The sequence below is a fragment of the Rattus norvegicus genome, chromosome X, assembly GCF_036323735.1.
Source record: "Rattus norvegicus strain BN/NHsdMcwi chromosome X, GRCr8, whole genome shotgun sequence".
Lineage (NCBI taxonomy): Eukaryota > Metazoa > Chordata > Mammalia > Rodentia > Muridae > Rattus > Rattus norvegicus.
The window spans coordinates 110027601-110048112 of NC_086039.1; the positions used below are offsets into that span (position 1 = coordinate 110027601).

General features: G+C 37.6%; 1 protein-coding gene across 3 annotated transcripts in view; it reads left to right on the plus strand.

Annotated features, from left to right (window-relative positions):
* The window catches only part of Col4a5 (collagen type IV alpha 5 chain), a 203964-nt gene that overhangs the window by 120350 nt on the left and 63102 nt on the right, over positions 1 to 20512 (plus strand). For all 3 annotated transcript variants that reach the window (XM_006257313.3, XM_063280126.1, NM_001426996.1), the window contains exons 17-25: positions 3021 to 3074; positions 4071 to 4112; positions 5949 to 6081; positions 13225 to 13398; positions 13716 to 13799; positions 16872 to 16964; positions 18263 to 18333; positions 19028 to 19219; positions 20089 to 20257. In XM_006257313.3, coding sequence (XP_006257375.1) covers positions 3021 to 3074; positions 4071 to 4112; positions 5949 to 6081; positions 13225 to 13398; positions 13716 to 13799; positions 16872 to 16964; positions 18263 to 18333; positions 19028 to 19219; positions 20089 to 20257 — 1012 coding nt within the window. The remainder of the gene's footprint in view (positions 1 to 3020; positions 3075 to 4070; positions 4113 to 5948; positions 6082 to 13224; positions 13399 to 13715; positions 13800 to 16871; positions 16965 to 18262; positions 18334 to 19027; positions 19220 to 20088; positions 20258 to 20512) is intronic.

Consider the following 20512-nt stretch of genomic DNA (forward strand, 5'->3'; position numbering starts at 1 on the left):
CCTCCTCTTCCTTCTCCTCCTCCTCCTCTTAGTTGTCATCATGATCGTTGATTCAGTGGTCCTTGTCTCCTCTCCCTCCCTGTTATTTACCATTTCATATACGCACCTCTTTCATACTGACCACTCTAACCTACTACTTCCCTACATCCACACAAATCTCTCTCTCATGTTCATGTATATTCATCTAGTTTTATGGCTCAGAAAGATTAATCTAGGCCACTGGTAACAATGAGTGTGGAGCTATATGTTGGAGACTGATGGGTTCAAGATAGTGATTCATACTCTTTTTTTATTGGACATTTTAAAATTTATTTACATTTCAAATGTTATCCCCTTTCCTTGTTTCTAGTCCATAAACCAACTATCACATCCCCTCCCCCTTATTCTATGTGAGCATTCCCCCTCCCCAACCACCCACCTCTTCCCACCTTCCTGCCCTGACATTCCCCTATACTGGGGAATCCAGCCTTGGTGGGACCAAGGGCTTCTCCCATTGATGCCAACAAGGACATCCTCTGCTACATATGCAGCTGAAGCCATGGGTCTGTCCATGTGTTCTCTTTGGATGGTGATTTAGTCCCTGGGAGCTCTGGTTTGTTGGTATGGTTGTTCTTATGGGGTTACAAGGCCCTTCAGCTTCTTCAATCCTTTCTCTAACTCCTCCAATGGTTGGCTACAAGAGCTTCTGTATTTGTCATGCTCTGGCAGAGCTTCTTAGGAGACAGCTATATCAGGCTCCTGTGAGCAAGCACTTCTTGGCATCAGCAATATTGTCTGGGTTTGGTGTCTGTATATGGGATGGATCCCTCTGCATGGCAGTTTCTGGACGGCAATTCCTTCAGTCTCTGCTCCACACTTTCTTTCCATATTTTCTCCCTTGAGTATTTTGTTCTCCCTTCTAAGAAGGACTGAAGCATCCACATTTTGGTCTTACTTCTTCTTGAGCTACATATGATCTGTGAATTGTATCTGGGGTATTCCATGCTTTGGGACTAATATCCGCTTATCAGTGAGTGCATACCATGTGTGTTCTTTTGTGATTGGGTTATCTCACTCAGGATAATCTTTTCTAATTCCATCCATTTGCCTAAGAATATCATGAAGTCATTGTTTTTAATTATTTTAATAGCTGAGTAGTACTCACAGGAGGAAATATGGAGACAACGTGTAGAGCAGAGACTGAAGGAAAAGCCATGCAGAGGCCGCCCCACCTGGGGATCCTTCCCATATACAGTCACCAAACTCAGACAATATTGATGATGCCAAGAAGTGCTTGCTGACAGGAGCCTGATATAGCTGTCTCCAGAGCATGACAAATGCAGAGGTGGATGCTCCCAGTCAACCACTGGATTGAGCAAGGGGTCCCCAATGTAGGGGTTAGAGAAAGGACTGAAGGAGCTGAAGGGGTTTGCAACCCCATAAGAAGAACAAAAATATCAACCAACCAGACACCCCAGAGCTCCCAGGGACTAAACCACCAACCAAAGACTACACATGGAGGAACTCATGGGTCCAGCTGCATATGTAGCAGAGGATGGCCTTGTAGGACATCTATGGGAGGAGAGGTCCTTGGTCCTGGGAACGCTCGATGCCCGTGTATAGGCAGGGAGGCAGGAGTGAGTGGGTGGGTGGGGGAGTACCCGCATAGAAGCAGGGAGAGGGAGGATGGGATAGGGGGTTTCCAGAGGAGAAATCGGGAAAGGGGATAACATTTGAAATGTAAATAAAGAAAATATCCAATAAAAAGAAAGAGAATGGCATTCAGTAAGCCCTTCCATCCTTGACTCTTAACATAATTCCTGCCCCCTCATCCATAATATTCCTTGAGCCTTAGAGTGAGTGGTCTAAGTGAGTGATTTGTAGCTGGGCCACAGCTGTCACTTATAGTCTGCATTTCTTGTAGATAGGCTAAGTTTTCGGTTGAAAGTTGTGTGGCTGGCTTGGTTCTCTATTGCTTAGAAGGCAGCCTCCCCAGGCTCCTATTCCCAGTGCTGTGAGTCACAGTTAAGGAATACCCCCATTGATTCTTGGGTATCTCCCGTAGCCCACGTCTCAGTCTCTTCCTGAAGATTTCCCCCACCTCCCCCACCTCTCCCACCTCCCCCACCTCCCCCATCCCCCTTTGGGTTTTCTTAACACCAGCCCTAAGCCAGATTATGTATAGCAGGCCAAGATTGCATCCCATTTTATGGACCGCCTCTTCAGTTGAATGAATTTTCTTTGCTATTCATAAGCGTTTTAATTTCATTAAATCCCACGTGGTGATTTTCGCAGTTACTTTTCAATTTCTATGCCAAAAGACCATGACCGAGGCAACTTAGGAAGGAAAAGCTTGCTTGGACTTCTGGTTCCACAGAGATTGTGGTCTTTCGGGGCAGAGAAGCAGCAGGCATAGCAGCTGGAACAGCAATGGAAAGTTCACTTCTTGAACAGAAAGCAGGAAGTAGAAAGAACAAACTAGGAATGGTGCAAGGGGGTGAGTCCTCAGACTTCCCCCTTAGTGCCATACTTTCTCCTAGGCCCCCACAAACAGCACCAGGAATTGGGCACCAAGTGGTCAAATTCCAAAGCCTATGGGGATGAGGAAGGGCATTATCATTCTAAGTACCACATCTTATTTTCTGTGCTATTCAGAATGTTTTTGCCTATGCCTATGTGTTGAAGGCTATGTTTTTCTTCTGCTTTAGCAGGTTTAGAATGTTAAATTGTATATTAAAATAACTGATCTATTTGGAGGTGGGTTTTGAAAAATGGGAGAGAGAGGAATCTAATTTCGTTCTTCTGAATATTGATATCCAGGTTTTCCAGAGCCACTTGTTGAAAATATTTTCCTTTTCCTTTAAAGCTTCCCTTTTTAAAATGTTGTTTCTTGGCATCTTTGTAAAACAGTCAGATAATTGTATTTTCATGGACTGTATCTTCTCTTCTATTGATGGACTACTTGTGTTGGAGGACATGATTTTTGGCATCTTCCTAACTTTGTCATGTTTACTGATATTACCCTGTCCTCTGTTTTAAAGGGTTTGCCTGGTGATCCTGGTTACCCTGGTGAACCAGGAAGGCATGGTGAAAAGGTAAGGATCTCTGCACTGTGATGTGTCTGGTTTCATTCTTATTACCATAGCAGTGCCATTTTTTCCTTTTATGCTTTGGCCTTTAAATTTTCTTGCTTTGCTTTAAATCACAGTGCAGACCGAGAAAATGCATGGGATTGCACTGACATTAGAATGTCAGTGCCTTTGCTGCAAGCACGAATCAGCAAGTCCTTTAGGAGGACGATTGGTCACTGTTCCAGTGAGGTCCTCTTGAAAAGTTTAGAGTTGTAAAATTAGAATTTCTCCTCTAAACATTTTCTATTCTGCATGTAATCATTGTTTGTTAATCTGTGGCTAATTCGTTGTAGTTTTCCCATTGGACTGATGCATCCTGACTGAGGTCATTTATTTAGTAACCTATTTTAAAAGTGCCGCTGAAAGCATTTGTGAAACACAGTCACCCTATTTTTAGCACATCACAAAGTATTCAGTCCCCCAAGTCCTCTGTTCTCTAACTGCTTTGTATCAAAACAAAACTGAAAAAAAATTAAAGCAAACTTGAATTATCCAGAGTCACATATTTTACTGAGGGTTTCTCTCTCAACTAGATCCAAGTTTTAGTTTAGACTAAAAGACTTAATTGGAGTAAAGGGATGAGATCATATACTTAAATGAGATTGTTTCTCGATTAGTAAATTATGATGCAGAGTAATTTTCCTACAATGGGAAGTGTGTAAAGAAATCTATTCTTAAGTCTTGGCCTGTAAAATAACAATTGAATATTGTCTTCTTCCTTTATGACAAGGCATGTTGCTGTTAGGAATCTGTCCAGTGTCTTCAGCTTATATAACCAGTAATATCCAAGGCAAAATCAAAGGTCTTTGCAGGCTCAAGAAAGAGTTTCATTGACGCATGTTATACTTTGCATTTGATTATTTTATGAATGAGTCTTTATAAAGCTCAGTTGTTACTTGAGGGAAACCATACTGTCATGTCATTCTTACTAATTATGTATCATACCATTGCCTTGAACAGGGCCAAAAGGGTGATACTGGCCCACCTGGACCACCTGGATTTGTAAGTCTTTCTCTTAAGAATTCATTTCTCAAATTTAACATTGTGTCATCATTTTTGTACACAAGCTATACATTCCCTACCAATTCCTCATAGAACATAAAAATCCAAGTCATTATCAACTTCTACTGGCTGAGAAGCCACTAGAGCTTTGTTTGTTTGTTTGTTTTGTTTTGTTTAATCATCCATATTAAGCCTGAGGTTGTTATACTGTTTGGCCTCTGGTTACTTTTTCATAGTTAAAGTCCCAAATTATACATCATTGTTTTGCATCACGATTGTCAACTGCTTTCCTAAGTAACCAGCAGGTGGTGCAACTGCTGTTTACAAAGGATTCAGAGCAAGAATTCTGGGGAAACCAGGAATTGGTGGTTTCCCCTATAGTGGTCAAGGTAAATATGGTTTTAGTCCTGATAGGTTTTCTCAATTTGTAATTGTCTGATTCACACTTCTCTCCCTTCCTGAGTGTGTGCTTTCTGGGGCTCTAGATAACAAGTACGAAATTGCTATAACGGGTAGGAGCGAATAGTATACGTTGTCCATCGTATTTACATTGATTGTGGAATTTAAGTCATGTATAATCCCAAGTGTATCAAGAATTAAAAAATATCACTGTAAAGGTTTAACCAGTCTTTTGGGTTGAAATTTGATGATGCTCTAGACTTAAGACGGCACTGGATCCATAGCAGTGAGTACTGTAAAATGTATTCTATACTCCTGACATTTTAGTTCTTCATACCCTAATGAATCTCAGATAGGAATACATAGAGTTCTACTAAACCTAATGAGGCCATGCTTAATAGATAGTAGATAATTTTTATCCATTTTCATTTGAGTGTCCAGTTCAAAATCAGTTCTCCAGAAAATAATCCCTTTAGAAAATGAGAGAATAAAATCGGGAGCAGAAATGGAACTTTTAAGAGTGCGGCACACTTTCCCCTTGGGACCATTACCCTCATTTTGTATCTTAAAACTTTGAGGTCTCTTTTTTTTTCCGGAGCTGGGGACCGAACCCAGGGCCTTGCGCTTGCTAAATCTCCAACCCCTGAGGTCTCTTCCTGTTTATTAATATTTTTATGTTTATTGGACGTAGGTAGAGTGAAATATCATAGTTGCCTAGCAGGTGTTCATTTGTATGCCAGGTCAACTTAAAATTCTTTATTTTATGAAATTCTTTAGAACATAAATAAGTCATGAGAGGATGTAGAAGATAAGTATTCGTGAAAGAAATGGAGAATTTCCAGGGAAGAGCAAGTGATGTGTGAGTGAGGCATATATAAAGGGCACTAGTGAAAATGTGTATGTTGTTTGAAGTGGTTCTAACCAGATAGACTTGAGCGAAAAGGATTCATTGCTAGAAATGATAGGGAAAGAAATAAGAACGATACTGAAGGAAGTGATTTGACTGAGTTTAGGGTTCCAGTAAGTATGTAGGCAAGTAGTGTCTTTAGGACAGGTAGCTTACATAGAAAAGTTGATTTGAGGAAACCAGCTTAATGTGTGAGACGAGGACAGAAATTGTGGTGGTTTTGGAAAGAGTTTTAAGGCTTCGGTTGACTGGAATATTGTGAATAATATGAGAAATGACAACAAAACACACTTCTAGCTTTCTAAGCCCTGGGCTCAATACTGCTGACATTGCACGTTTTCTAAGGGGTGGAGGCGACTTCCTCTATGGAACAGTCTTAAGGAGACTCAATTTATATGACTGTTTTAATGACTTTATATCTAAGAACTGTGTGAAAATAAGGCATTATAATTGCATGTAGCTGCTTAATTACATTTAGAAGACCAAGCATCTTCTTCATTAAATTCCTGAATTTCTTTTTACATATAAAGGTAATTCCTACACCTGGAACTGGTGTGACTATTGGAGCAAAAGGAAATATTGGGCAACCTGGTTTGCCTGGAGAAAAAGGAGAGCGAGGATTTCCTGGCATACAAGGTCCACCTGGCTTTCCTGGACCTCCAGGTAAAAGAGATTATGTTTGTATCTCTGTGCGTACAGTATCCTAGCCACGCCATACAGACAATTTTATCATATTGGTTTGACTGGGCATGGCAGTGAATGACATGAATATTCTAGGCTTCACATCTGGTACATTTGTGTATGATGTATGTCTGGGTGTGGCTGAACTCACCCATGTGAGCACCTGTGGAGGCCATAAGCTGTCACTGAGAAGTATTTCTGCGCCTTTTACCTCTAGTCTGTGCTTGCTCAGTAAGGCTATGCTTGCTGGCCAGTTAGCCCCCAAGTTTTGTCTACCCCACCAGAGTTGAAGTTCTATTACCATTATCACCTTCCCAGGCTCTTAAGTAGTTTCTATGGATCTGACCTCAGATCTTTATGCTTTCCCAAAAGCACCTTACACACGTAGATAGCTCCCCTATGCAAATGAGGACTTTCTAGAACACCGATTATGCCAAACCTGTATTGTGTTTCACAATAGATTCTTCACTTGTACTTTTAAAAGCTGACTTAAGTACCGTAAATATCACTTTTACCTTCTATTGAAAATATATTGTATCATTACACTTTTCATGTTTTCAGGAGACAGGATACTGACCTAACAAATCCCTTACATTTCTACATTCCTTATATAACATTGTTAACCATCACCATTCACTTAGAATTCCAGAATCAATGAATTAGAAATCTGCACTGTGATAAAACTTTAAGGCTCACCACTGACTTTTATATCATTCCCTTAGAAGACTCAATGTTGGTTGGGGATTTAGCTCAGTGGTAGAGCGCTTGCCTAGCAAGTGCAAGGCCCTGGGTTCGGTCCCCAGCTCCAAAAAAAAAAAAAAAGACTCAATGTATACCATACATGTACAATTTGGCTGCAAATTAAAGAATTATAGTTCCTTTTCCCTTCAAGGAAAAGCAATCATGATGAGGAAAGTGACACCTTGTAGAAAAAGCTAATAAGTGTGAGTTTCATATGGTCTAAATATGTGCTTTTTATTCCTTCTCTCAAATCATTGATCTAAATATTTCCTTTGCCTTGAAAATAAACATGAGGCATTTTCCCAGGGTATAATAAGAGTTCAGGAGTTGAGGAGTATAAAAGAAAACTATAATGCATAGGGGATAAATTGTATTTCCCCAAACTATCACGTGTGCAAGTTGAAGTACAAAAAGTGGGACAAGAAGCAGCATTTGAAAACAAGAAATGTCTGTGATTTTCCACCTGCTTAAAGTATGTTTGTGCACTCGCGCGCACGCGCGCACACACACACACACACACACACACACACACACACACACACATCATCCTCCGTAAAAAAGATTGTTAAGCACTAACCAAGAGTACAGTAATAACAACATTATAAAGCCACATAACTATAAGACTAATAGACTCACGTCATGGAAATTTCAGAATTTAGGAATTAAATTAAACAAAGAAACAAAAGAAAGCAAAATCCAACCAAACCAATAAAAAGAAAAAAAAACCTTTTGAAAAACCTACCTAAGTAGGGAAAGAGGCACATTGCCTTCGGAACAGTAAGAGTTTGTAGGGGAATAATGGAGCATATTTTCACAGTAATAAGGACAAATAGCTATGAATTTTGGATCCTATATTTTCCTAAACTGCCATCCTGGTGTGAAGATAGAATATGTAAAAGGTTTACCCCCTCCAGACCTTCTTTGAAGTCATTACTAAGGAGTTTACTCTGACAGTAAGGGGACAAATTCAGGATAAAATATGGGTGGAAGGTAGGATAAAAGAATCAGTGACTAAGAAAGATTTTAATAACCTATATTAACTCTTAGTTCGTAAAAATATGTTTAAGTCACAAACCAAGACTGTGTGTGTGAATATTCTTTACAGGGTATGGGCAGATACCGAGGGGATAAGGAGTCAGTCAGTGGTAGGTACAGTTGCTGGGTTGTACTTATTAGTATGTGAGAACACAAATATTACTCACTATAGGCTTTTAGAAAAATACAAATTTAAGGGCTTTAGCAGTGGTTCAGTGGATCAAATGTTTGCCACACAAAAATGAGGACGTAGGTTTGAATCCCTGATGTAAAAACCTAGGGACAGTGATACATGCCTTCAATCCCATACAAGTAAGACAAGAGGATTCTTGACTAATTGTTACGTTCCAGCTTCAGTGAGAGAGTCCATCTTGAAATATAGCACGGAGAGTGATACTTGTACATCGGGGGGGGGGAGGGGGAGGAAAAGAAGGAGAGAGGGAGAAAAGGAGGAAAACATAGACTTAAATACACAGATCAAAATTTATAAGTATGGTTATTAAGAAGAATAGAAATAAAATGTACAATTTAACTCCAATTAGAGGAAAAATAGATCAATCTATATAATAGAAGCTAAAATTAAGCAACAAGAAGGATAAACCTTGATGTATAGAAAAATAAATATAAGATGACACAGAAGATACTGAAAAGTAAATCATTAACCCCAAGAAACGTTAAAAGATAAAACACCAGCTAGATGATACTAATGTAAAATTGAGATAAAATACTTGTATAGTATTCAGAATATGTCTACCTGAAGCAGAGGAAACTTGAAAATAAGGTGCAAAAATTACTAATTAAATGATTCATAGGAAAAAGTAAGCTATTTAATTCTAATGTCAAGTGAAAGAAAATTTAATGAAAAATGCCTTACTAACACAGATATTAATAAATAATGATACAGTGATTAAAGTCATGAACCTTTACACAACTAATGAATAACCTTCAATTATATATTAAAATTGATAAGCTTCAGGGAGTCAGTTGACAGACCCTTAGCACACTGAGTATATTAATATAGGGTATAAATAATTTGGCCAACATAATGAAGCTATCTGTATAAGAGATATGCTCTAGGAAGCAAAGAATATATATTCTCTGTAAATTTACATAGAATATTTATAAAAGTAAACTCTTGACTTAAAAAGAATATATATTGTGTGTATGCCTGTATATGATTCTCTGTGACTACAGTAAAAAACTGGAAAACATTAAATATCCTTAAAATAAGGATGTTGTAGCCCTTGATGCCAAAAGACAGTACAGAGATGGGCAATGCTTTTTCCTGCTGCTTATTGGTTTGGAGGTAGAGCTGGGGCAGAAGTACCATGCAGGACACAGAGTCAGAGTATGGAAGCAGTCCAGTAGCTGGTTATGGAGGTAGAGCCCAGTTAGAGCCACATGAGTTGATGCAATGGCAGAGAAGTCGGGTTGAGATAGATGGGCTAGCTGAGAGACTGCCCCAGCAAACAGACCAACAGCCTTATCCATGTCCTTCTTATTAAGCCACAAGGGGACCCCTGAAAACTTGCAGTATTTTAAGCCTCTTGGCATTTTTCCTGCCCTGGCTTAGAAGCTCTATCAGTGAAAGCTGGTGTTGTATTTGTCAGTGTGCGTGACAAAATTCAGATGTCTAGATTTTTAAAGAGGCAAAATTTAAAAGATGTAAGTACAAAAATGTTAACTGTTCCAACTTGTATTTGACACATCACATAAAATGCAAAATAAAAATTGGAAATCAAAAAGAAATCCTTAAAATGATATTTGCATGTTGAAGAAGTTAAAAATAGTTACAGAGATAAAGCAGACATATGTGACAATGCTAAGCCACAAAATGCTAAGCCACAATAAAATGTGCTTCATATCAAAAGCCTTTGACTATAGAGCAAACTGTACCCACACTCTATCACAGACTACAAATACCAAAAATAAGAGAGAACTAGGAATGTAGCCCACGGATACCGTACTTGCATTTCACACACAAAGTACGTATCCTTAGAAATGATAAAGGAAACAAAATGGGATAAATTTAACTCACATGCACAAACAAGAAGAAACAAGCACAAAAAAGTAGAATTGAACACTTTAATGGGATGAAAAAATATATGGAATGAGAACAGAAACAGATACAGCTGAACATGGACAATAAAATATGATATGGAAATGTGTTCAAAATGAGGATAGATTGAAAATACAGTTAAGGTAAAACTCACAAATGGTAAAAACTAAAATTAGTAAAGAAAAAAGGATATTGCCATACATTTTTATTTTAAGTTACTGGAAAACTTAAATTTCCACTAATATATTTACTTTTCTAGATGAAAAATACTCTTTAAACAAATTATTAAAGATGTTATGAGTAGGAAGTCTAAGTCAATTAACATAGGTGATTTTGAAATATTGAAGATATACATGAAGAAGTGTTTATTTTGAGGCATTTTTATAGTTTTATGAATGAATTCTACCAAACTGGGAAAAAAAGAACCCCATGTTTTGTATTATTTCAAGGCATTAGTAGGAAACTTAATAACACCAATAACAAACCAGCCAAAGAAAAACACTATAAATAAAAATTACTCAATCTTACTTATGAACACACTATGATAATGCTACATTAAAATTACCATATCTCTCTATAAATTATACATGATGTTATCACTATTTAATTCTTACAAGATATCAAAGATGGTTCTGTTACATTGCCGTAACTGACTATATTTACAAAGTAAGAGACAGTAGAGCAATAAATGTATAGAAATTGATAATAGCAACAAAGCATGTAAATGTAGGGAAGAACTGTCCAGACCTTTATGAAATAGTTATGATTGGGGTTCAGTGGTTTGGAGAGCTAACTGCTCTCCAGAGGACTCACGGTTGGTTCTCGGTGTCTGCATGGTGACTTACAACTGCTGATAACTCCAGTTCCCAAGAATCAGATTCTTTTTACCACTTAGCACACCAGCACACAAATGCGGCACATAAAATCACACAGGTTGGCACAATACATATGAATTAAACATATAGTAATAGTGAAAAATTTAAAATTACTAAATATATACCAAGATACACTTTGTGTAAGAGATCAATAATTGAAAGCTCATTACACTAAGGAGTAATCTTTTAAAGTCCTGGCCATGAACATCTGTAATGGGAACCAAACCTGGGTCCTCTGGAAGGACAGGCAGTCCTTTTAACCACTGAGCTGTTTCTCCAAGTCCCAAGGAAGACATGTTATACGTTTGGGGAAATAGCCGTTTCGTTTAGAAGTGGATGGAACAAAACTTCTTTCTTCTAAAGTGAGATCTTTCTCCTGATCCAGCGTTCTCAGTACTGTGTGCATTTGATTACTGATACTCATCTTGTATCTGAGAGGTTAGTAAGTAAATAAGACTTAGTCATGATGTGTTCATACTCTTTTAATAAACACTTCTTAAATTAAAAAAAAAGTCCTGTCCATGAGATTCCAAATTCCAATAGGATTTTTAAGAGAAATTTATGTTGATACTGACATTAATGAAGAGGTTTAAACTCTAAGTGTAAAAAATGTTTTTTAAGTGTTTAATTATGTTCTTTATAGTTTTGAAAATAAAGCATAAAATGTGTTGATGTGCAAAAATAGGCCGTGCGACTAAAAATGTTCAGAAGCAGAGTTATGCTTTATTTGATCATGTTGAAATACCTGCTCTCTTTTTGCATTTTGGCAGTTTCATATGTGTGTATAATATACTATAATTATATTCAGCTTCATTTACTTCTGTCATTCCCCTTAATTTCCCTTTGATCCCCTTCTTCCTACCTAGTACCCCCAGTGACAAGACTACTGATGAAAAGTAACACCCCTCCTCCATCAACAATCAACACTCCAAAAGTCCTCAGGAAAGAGGAGATCCCTGGAGTACTTTCTTTATTCATGATAAATTGTTGAAAAGCCCATCGTATAAAAGGATCTGTAGCTGCTGTGTATTCCGGATTTGCAATGGCCATGTCATATCTGAATGGCAGCCTTTCATGGCACACTTCTATGTTTTTGTCACGGAGCCACAGTTTTTGTTAAACATTCTCTCCACCCCCATATTACCCTCCGAAGTGCTTGCTGACAGGAGCCTGATATAGCAGTCTCCTGAGAGGCTCTGCCAGAGCCTGACAAACACAGATGTGGATGCTCGCAGCCAACCATCGGACTGCAATGGAGGAGTTGGGAAAAAAACAGAAGGAGCAACCCCATAGGAATAACAACAATATCAACCAACCAGACCCCTCCCCCGCAGAGCTCCCAGGGACTAAATCAGCAACCAAAGAGTACACATGGAGGGATCTATGGCTCCAGCTGCATATGTAGCAGAGGGTAGCATTATCTGTCATCAATGGGAGGGGAGGCCCTTGGTCTTGTGAAGGCTCAATGCCCCAGTGTAGGGGAATGTCAGGGTGGGAAGGAGTGAGTGAGTGAATGGGTGGTTGGGGGAACACCCTCATAGAAGCAGAGGGAGGGGAATGGGATAGGGGGTTTGCAGAAGGGAAACCAGGAAAGGGGATAACATTTGAAATGTAATATCCAATTGAAATAAAATATTCAATAAAAATAATCAAAAATGTAGAAAGAAAAAATAATCCCCTCCCCCCATTACTAATGATTTTTCTGATATTTCTAAGGGTAGAACATCATGTGAAAGAAAGTGTATTAATTTATTAGTAATTTCAAAAAGTCATAAAATTACCTTTGTTAGATGGTTTTAAGACAGGGGCTCACTATGTATGGCTCTCATGGAACTCACTACATCAGGTTGGCCTTGAACTCACAGAGATTCACCTACCCTTGTCACCTGAGTGCTGGGTATAAAGGTGTGCCCTGCCACTTCCTGGCTATTAATTTAAATAATTATGCCTTGTACTCAAACTGTTACATCATTTAAAATTTTTTTGCAAATGTTAATTATCATAGAAAACCTTAAGACAAAAAAGAATTGAACAGGAACTAAGTTGGGGAGGAAGGGGTTTAAAACATGAGCAGCAAACATGGAGAGGAAAGATAAAATAGTGCACATTGTCTCTTCCATGCAGAATCTAATTTAGCCTTATAGAATGACATGGAAGCAAGAAGAAGACTGGGTGGAGAAAAGAGAGTAAGGAAGGGTGGGACAAGAGATGGTTATGGTAGTATGGTGGTGGATATGAACATATATATATATATATGCCATAATGTAATCCATTGTTTTGTTTACTAAAAATACAATTTTCAAAATGTGCAAAGACTATCCAACCAGTATCATATTAAAGGCAGATTTTATCATTCCTGATGTCTCCTTGAGAATCAAGGTGGTCACTTTAACATGTACTTTTTTTTTTATTTAGGGACAGCTGTCATGGGTCCCCCTGGTCCTCCTGGATATCCTGGTGAAAGGGGCCAGAAAGGTGATGAAGGTCCCCCTGGAATTTGTATTCCTGGATCTCCTGGACTTGATGGACAGCCTGGAGCTCCTGGCTTTCCAGGACCTCCTGGTCCTCCTGGCCCCCAGTTACCCCCGAGTAAGCTGTGTTTTTATCCTGACAAGTTTGACTGTTCTTTTGCTCCACTTCATTTATAAGTGAATCTGACTGAACTTTGGCATCATCATTTATGTTCCTGATATCTAAGAAATTACGCTGTTATTTTTAGTTTGTGGTTTTAGTAATTCATTGGTCTTCAAACAGTGTTCAATATCAAGGACATGTCACCACATTGCTTATTGAGTAGCATTTTTACTGAGAAATAATTTAAAACAAATATTTTTCTAGCCTTTCTGTTTTTTCTCTAGTCTTCTCAACATTTAACAATCATCTTGCTATTTTATCATTAACTTCAGGTGATGAAATCTGTAAAGCAGGCCCTCCAGGGCCCCCAGGATCTCCAGGTGACCAAGGACTCCAAGGAGAGCAAGGAGTAAAAGGTTTGATCCCTGGGCATCTTTTCATTCTTTAAAGTCATTTGCAGAATGCCCTGTATTCTAACTTCTATCTTAAGACAGCCATTCCCAAGCCCACACTCCAATATCATCCCCTTAACAATAGTGTATATTTCTGTAGTGTTAATTTCATATCTCAGCTCTTTTTAGCTTACAACTTCTAATAACTTGACTCTAGCAGATCTCTCATTGAAACCTACCTTAGACTTGCTGTAACTTAATGGTATATTGTCTTTCTCTTAAATTACCTTAAATTACGTGACCATTCGTTGAAATCAACTCTTTTATTAAGCTTGACTGCTTGGCAGTTTCCTCAGTTCCTTTTTTTCATCTGGAACTGAGGTTTAGTATCTTCGTTTCTCTTTATACTTACAGTAATTATCACTTTAAGATTCTTAACTCGCCTCCTTCTTCATTGACAAATTAAAGTAATAACCAACACTTGCAAGGATCTATGCCGCCATGTACACAGAGCTACTTACATTTGCGCCCAGGCAGTACTTTCTTAACTAATTATCGCTACTATTTCTACTTAAAGCCTAGTAGTCTGGATGCCCTCCTGTTTCCCGAAGAGTTTTGATTCAAAAAAAATTTCACCTAGTTTTTCCACTTCTACTCTAAGTAATAAAAAATATTACAATGTTTCAAGTTCCTAGGAAAGTTAATGACCATAGTATAGGCCCAGTTCTTCAGGGGAAGAAAAACAAGTCAATGAAAAATATGGAGGCTGTATTTGTGTAAAGATGCTGGATAAGTCATCCAGCAAACAGACATGAGATGAAAATGTAACAATTTTATCTAATGTACAATATATTTACTACATAGAGGACTGTGGTAATAAATTAGTACTACCATTCTGGTGCCTTATAAAAGAGTACATTTTTGTCATGCTGAAATTGGTTGGGGCTGAAAAATCAACCTATAAGTGGCTAATAATATTAATGACAAAGGGAGAGATTTTTGGTCACTAGAGTTTCCTACAGTTGAAAAATAGTAATGATTTTTCTATTGCCATTAGTCTTGCTTTAATATTACATGAAAATTCTAATTACATGATTATTTACTTTTTGTTTTTTTGTTTTCTAAGAGTTTCTTAAACATCTAGCTATTTACAGTAGACTGAAGTTAGTGTTAAATGTTAGTGGTGGTCTTGGAATTGTATTAAGATTTGTTTGGGTCTTTGGTAGCATTCGTTTGTATTTTGTTCAGGAGTGATGCCAGCATTAGCATATATTATATCAGTGTCAGTAGAAGACCTGTAATATACTAATTGAAGGTGTTAATGGTGGCTTTTGATAAACTTAATTATAGCTGTGTTATTAAGAAATTATGAGGTAGAGGTTTTTTGTTCAATTCAATAATTGAGAGATTGAATAATTTATGAAGGTGAAGAAACAGATCCTGATTAAGATGCAATAGGTATGACTATGTTATAACACTCTGAAATTTGAATAATAGTATGAATTCTGGGTCCTCACTTGCATTTTTATTATAATTGAGATTACTCAAGTAATGACAGTAATGCTCAAGCAATACATAATAAGAAGAATTAAAAATATAGGTACTACAATTAAGGAAATAAATATTATCTATCTTAATTTTTTAATTATTTTTATTCATTCGGAATTGCCAAGGGTTTATGCTTAGATAGCTATATGATTTAGGGTACTGCCTTTTTAACTAAGTTAACTCTAGAAGATTTGAAGCTGTATTTTTGATTATTAGTTTGCCGATAAATAACTTCATTGTAGTTGAAAAATCCTAGAAAATTGGAGGAACCATGGGTAGATGAAGAACACTAAGTTGTAAGATGATGATGAGGGTAATCATTGAAGGAATGCATCTGTAGGTATTTGTGGGGGCATTTTCGAGACAATATTGTTTGACATCTTAAATCTTCAAAATGCTGCCAAACATGGGATGTTTCATTGGCTTAATTAATAATGGGAGTTGTTTTCTTAAAATTAACTAATGCAAATAATCCAGATTACCTTAAAATATTGAAAAAGAGGATTCTTATGTGATATACAGGAGTTGGGAGAGGGGAAACAATATGATCAAAATATACTATATGAAAAATTAAATAGGTAAATAATAGAAATAGCTTACAAAATAAGGGTAGCTGGGATAGCTAGATTTGTAAGATTACCACAAATTCTTTGGGGGTGATAGAGGTAGAATAGGGTATGGTAGTTTTTAAATCTTTAAATAGACATCATAAAATGGTTTTTAAATCTTTAAGCAAAACATGTAGTTTGCTCATGAATTCCCTTATAGTATGAAAGGCCACATAACTAGTAGTGCGTGCATAGCAGATGAATGTGCAATTCATTATTTTTAAGTCTGCTCGTGGGACAAATGGAGTTTGTTATAATGATGGCTCTTGTGTTTAATACACTAGACTGTAGCTTGTATGTTTCACCATAAGCCATTCATTTCCCTTACAAATCTATAACCTAATCCCACTTCCTCATTCCACTTCAGCAGACTGATCTATGGGCCGTTCCTTGCCTATACATAGACTATGCTATACTTATGCAAATGCCATGCCTTTCATTTTGCTCATAGAGATATCTTGTCAATGAGATCTGTCCTGACATCACTCTATTTAAAAATTGCAACTTTTCCCCCACCTACTGATCCTTAGTCACACTTAACTCCTTTTCCTCCAGCAAATGTATTTCATACACATTTAAAAGCTTACTGGATGTAATATTATATTAAACGTGTGTTATTTAATAATTTATTTTCTTTATTGTTTATTACTCCTTTCTATTGGAAGGGAGTTAGCTCCACAAAAATGTGGAATTTTGTCTATTTCCTTTATTTTTTATTTGTCACAAATACTTAAAGCCGTTCTCTATATAGACTAGACACTCAGTATTTATCTGTCTAAGAATTGATTTTAGACATAGGCTTCTCTAGTCACACTGTTGGGTAGGAACACTATTATTCCTTACAGCTGACTTCTTTAGAATCCCATCAAAAGAAGGTTTAAGTAACCCTTCAATAATATTTGTTTTTGTTTTTTGTTTTTGTTTTTTTGTTTTTTGCCAGGTGACAAAGGTGATACTTGCTTCAACTGTATTGGAACTGGCATTTCAGGGCCTCCAGGCCAACCAGGTTTACCAGGTCTCCCAGGTCCTCCAGGTAAAATATCTTCCATATAGTCAATTTATATTTTGGCTCTTTTGAATATGCCCACTGTTTTATTACAATGTTAGTTTACCATTTTATAGCTAGTCACTTATGTCTAGAATTTTTTGAGTATGAAACATCCCTCTTAAATAAATTGTACTTCTATTTAGAACTGGAAGCTACCAACATTATTGGTTATAGCATTTGGTATTATTCAAAGACTTACATTGTCCCAACGGTGAAATGACATTTAGAGTCAGAATTTTCTTCTAGAAAACTAGGAAGAATGTTCAGACTATCTGGACCATCGTGAGTATTGTTTCCAAAGGCAGAGTCATTGGGGATATATTACAAATGGTCGTTAAGAAACAAGGTTTCTATTAAACTTCTGGCAACAAGCTGCCAATATTTTTTCTACATATATGGCCTCCCTCCTAATTTTGAGTCATTTTTGAGAACTGCAAATATTCCACTCATTAACTCTTTACATATGCTAATATTTCATATTCTTGAGGTTGAGGTTGTATATAAAATGCTTGTCCAGTATGATAATAGATTCCAGACTGATTATCAGTCTAGTGTGTCTACCAAAGACACAAAACCATTAGGAGTTTGGAAATACTTTTAGCAAGTTTCATAGGTGCCACAAGGAGCTAGTTATATAGCCTGTACTTCCAGTCTAGTTTGTCTTAAACTTGGGAATAAATATGAATGACACAGACGCCTTGCTAAAATCCAGACTGCTGGATCCAATCCCCAAGTTCTGATTCAGTAACACTGGATTAAACAATTCACAGCAGTATCCAAGTATTAACTTTCAAACTAATAACCAGGAAATAATAATGATACAGTTAGTTCAGAGATTTATATGTACAACCACTGCTTTAGGAACTTTTTTTTTCCCGTAATGGCTGGTACTAAACAGATCTCTTAAGCCACATCATAAGGAAGGGCAAACCAAAGAAAGAGCTAGTAAAGATAAAGGGAGATTATATAACTGAAAATTAAGATAAGCAGGCTCCTTTCCTTGCTTCTCCCAGTGGCAATAGGGTGGTTATAGGGACTCAAGCCCCACCTTACAGTTTCTAGTAGCTCAAACTTCGCAAAAGAATACTCAGGAGCTGGAAATATTGGGGGATGCAAATAAATGGTAATTTATAAAAAAGTCTGATTTCTTCCTATTGACAACATGAAAGAGGGAAGAATCTGAGTTAAGTGTGATAGAATTCTCTGTTTAAAATTGAAGTTTGTGATGAGCTGATTTCTAAAGGCTTAAGGCTCAGTGCTCATCTGATCTATGTATGTCTTAGGATCTCTTGGAATCCCTGGAGAGAAGGGCGAGAAAGGACAAGCTGGGACAACTGGTCCAAAAGGATTGCCAGTAAGCTTTGATTATTATATTATGGGCTACAAAGTACTGAAAGGTGCCATGTGCCCTTCGATTTTTCCCTTAGGAACAGAAACATACAAAATTTGGTTTAAATTAGGATTTATCTTATTCCTTCCCTGCCATGCCCAACCTCGACCAGCAAGGAAGACACGACCACAGGAGATCTTCTTCAAGCAGTTTTACTCAGAAACCTTGATACAACCTTCTGACTCTCTCTCTCCTGACTCTCTCTCTCCTGATTCTCTCTTCTTCTCTTTTCCGACTCTCTCTTCTCTGACTCTCTCACTTCCCTCTCCCTTTCTTTCTCCTCTCTCTGCAGGGAACACCCTGCACCACACTTAAATAGCTAGCACTGGCCAGTCCTAGAAAGCCACGTGGGTCATGTAGATAGGCTGTCACTATGCGGAAGCTAGCAGGCCAGGCAGACATAGCCAAATAAGGACTTCTTTACTGCAAGGAGCGCTCACTGTTGGGAGGGTGGAAGGCGGAAACCAGCGCCATCTTTGAGGCGTGGCACGTCACAGCTCTCTACACTTCCCTCTCTCTTTTTCCATCCTTACTTCATGTTTCTTTGTATGGTAAATGTTATCATTGGGGTTAACTGGGCAAGTTGGAGGGAAAATGTTAAGAAAAAAAATCTGATTTCCTTTTTTCATTCTTCCCCCTCTTTTTTCTTACAACTCAGGGCATTCCTGGACCTCCAGGTGCTCCAGGCTTTCCAGGGTCTAAGGGTGACCCTGGTGATGTTCTCACTCTTCCGGGAATGAAAGGTGAAAAAGGAGAATTGGGTTCCCCTGGAGCTCCAGGGCTTCCTGGTCTACCTGGTAGTCCTGGAAAGGATGGTTTGCCAGGACTTCCTGGCCCCAAAGGAGAGCCCGTGAGTTGGTTTGATATTCTTACTTTTATGTCAGATTGTCATTTAGTAATGTTTCCTACAGCATGAGTTTCTATCTCAATGGTAGAACTTATACTTGGTGTGTGTGAGTCTCTCAATTCAATTCTCAGTACTCCCCACCCTCCAAAAAGCACTTGCCAAATTAAAATAGAAAAGGATCCTTGTTATTAGATGAAGATTCTACTAATGCCTAAAATCATATGATTTTACATTGAAATGGTACATCGATACTAACTACAATTGTTTTACTGTTTTCTTTCAGTTTTATCAACGCAGTATGGTATTGATTATTATTAGCTATAATTAGATGGACAGGAAGATAAAATGCTTAGGTGTCAGTAAGATTCAGCTCTTATTCTAAACATCTCTGTGATCCTTTAAGCATGAAAAGAAATCTAGTTTGCTTTGTATATATAGAAATGTTATAGATTTCTGTGAGTAGACAGCCAGATTAAGAATCTAAAGAGTAAAACACTAAGCATAAATATTCTCTTTTATATTCAACATATAGTACAGGGTTTTTGGATGGGATATATACATATATATTAATAGTATTAATAGACAATAATATCTCAACTCATGGTAGGGTATAACATTTTTGAGAGAAGAGACTTTCATCTACTCGTCTACTCAGCTTGTACCTCTGAAAGATAGAGTTCAGAAATATTTACTGGAGCAGGGAATGAGTAAGTAGGTAATCATAGACTCAGTTTAAGAACATCATAACACAGTTATATAGCATAACTTCAAGGAGTATGGCTGGATCATGTCCCTGGTTGTATTCATTCATACTAACCTACATGAAGTTGTTACCATCAATGTTTTTATGTCTTAAACATTTCCATTTTCAGGGTGGAATCACTTTTAAGGGTGAAAGGGGTCCTCCTGGGAACCCAGGTTTACCAGGTCTCCCAGGAAATATGGGACCTACAGGCCCTGTTGGTTTTGGGCCTCCAGGCCCCGTAGGTGAAAAAGGCATACAAGGTGTGGCGGGAAATCCAGGCCAGCCAGGATTACCAGGTATGTTTACTATTGTTTTGTTTTAAAAGTAGAAATAAGATATATATATATATATATATATATAGATAGATAGATAGATAGATAGATAGATAGATAGATAGACAGACAGACAGACAGACAGACAGACAGACAGACAGACAGACAGACAGGCGGATGGATAAAAAGTTAAAAAAAATCTTGGGAAATGTGTTTCTTTGGCCATCTATATGTTTATAGGAAGGGAAGACAATGTTTTTGTTTAAAGTGAGATTTCTT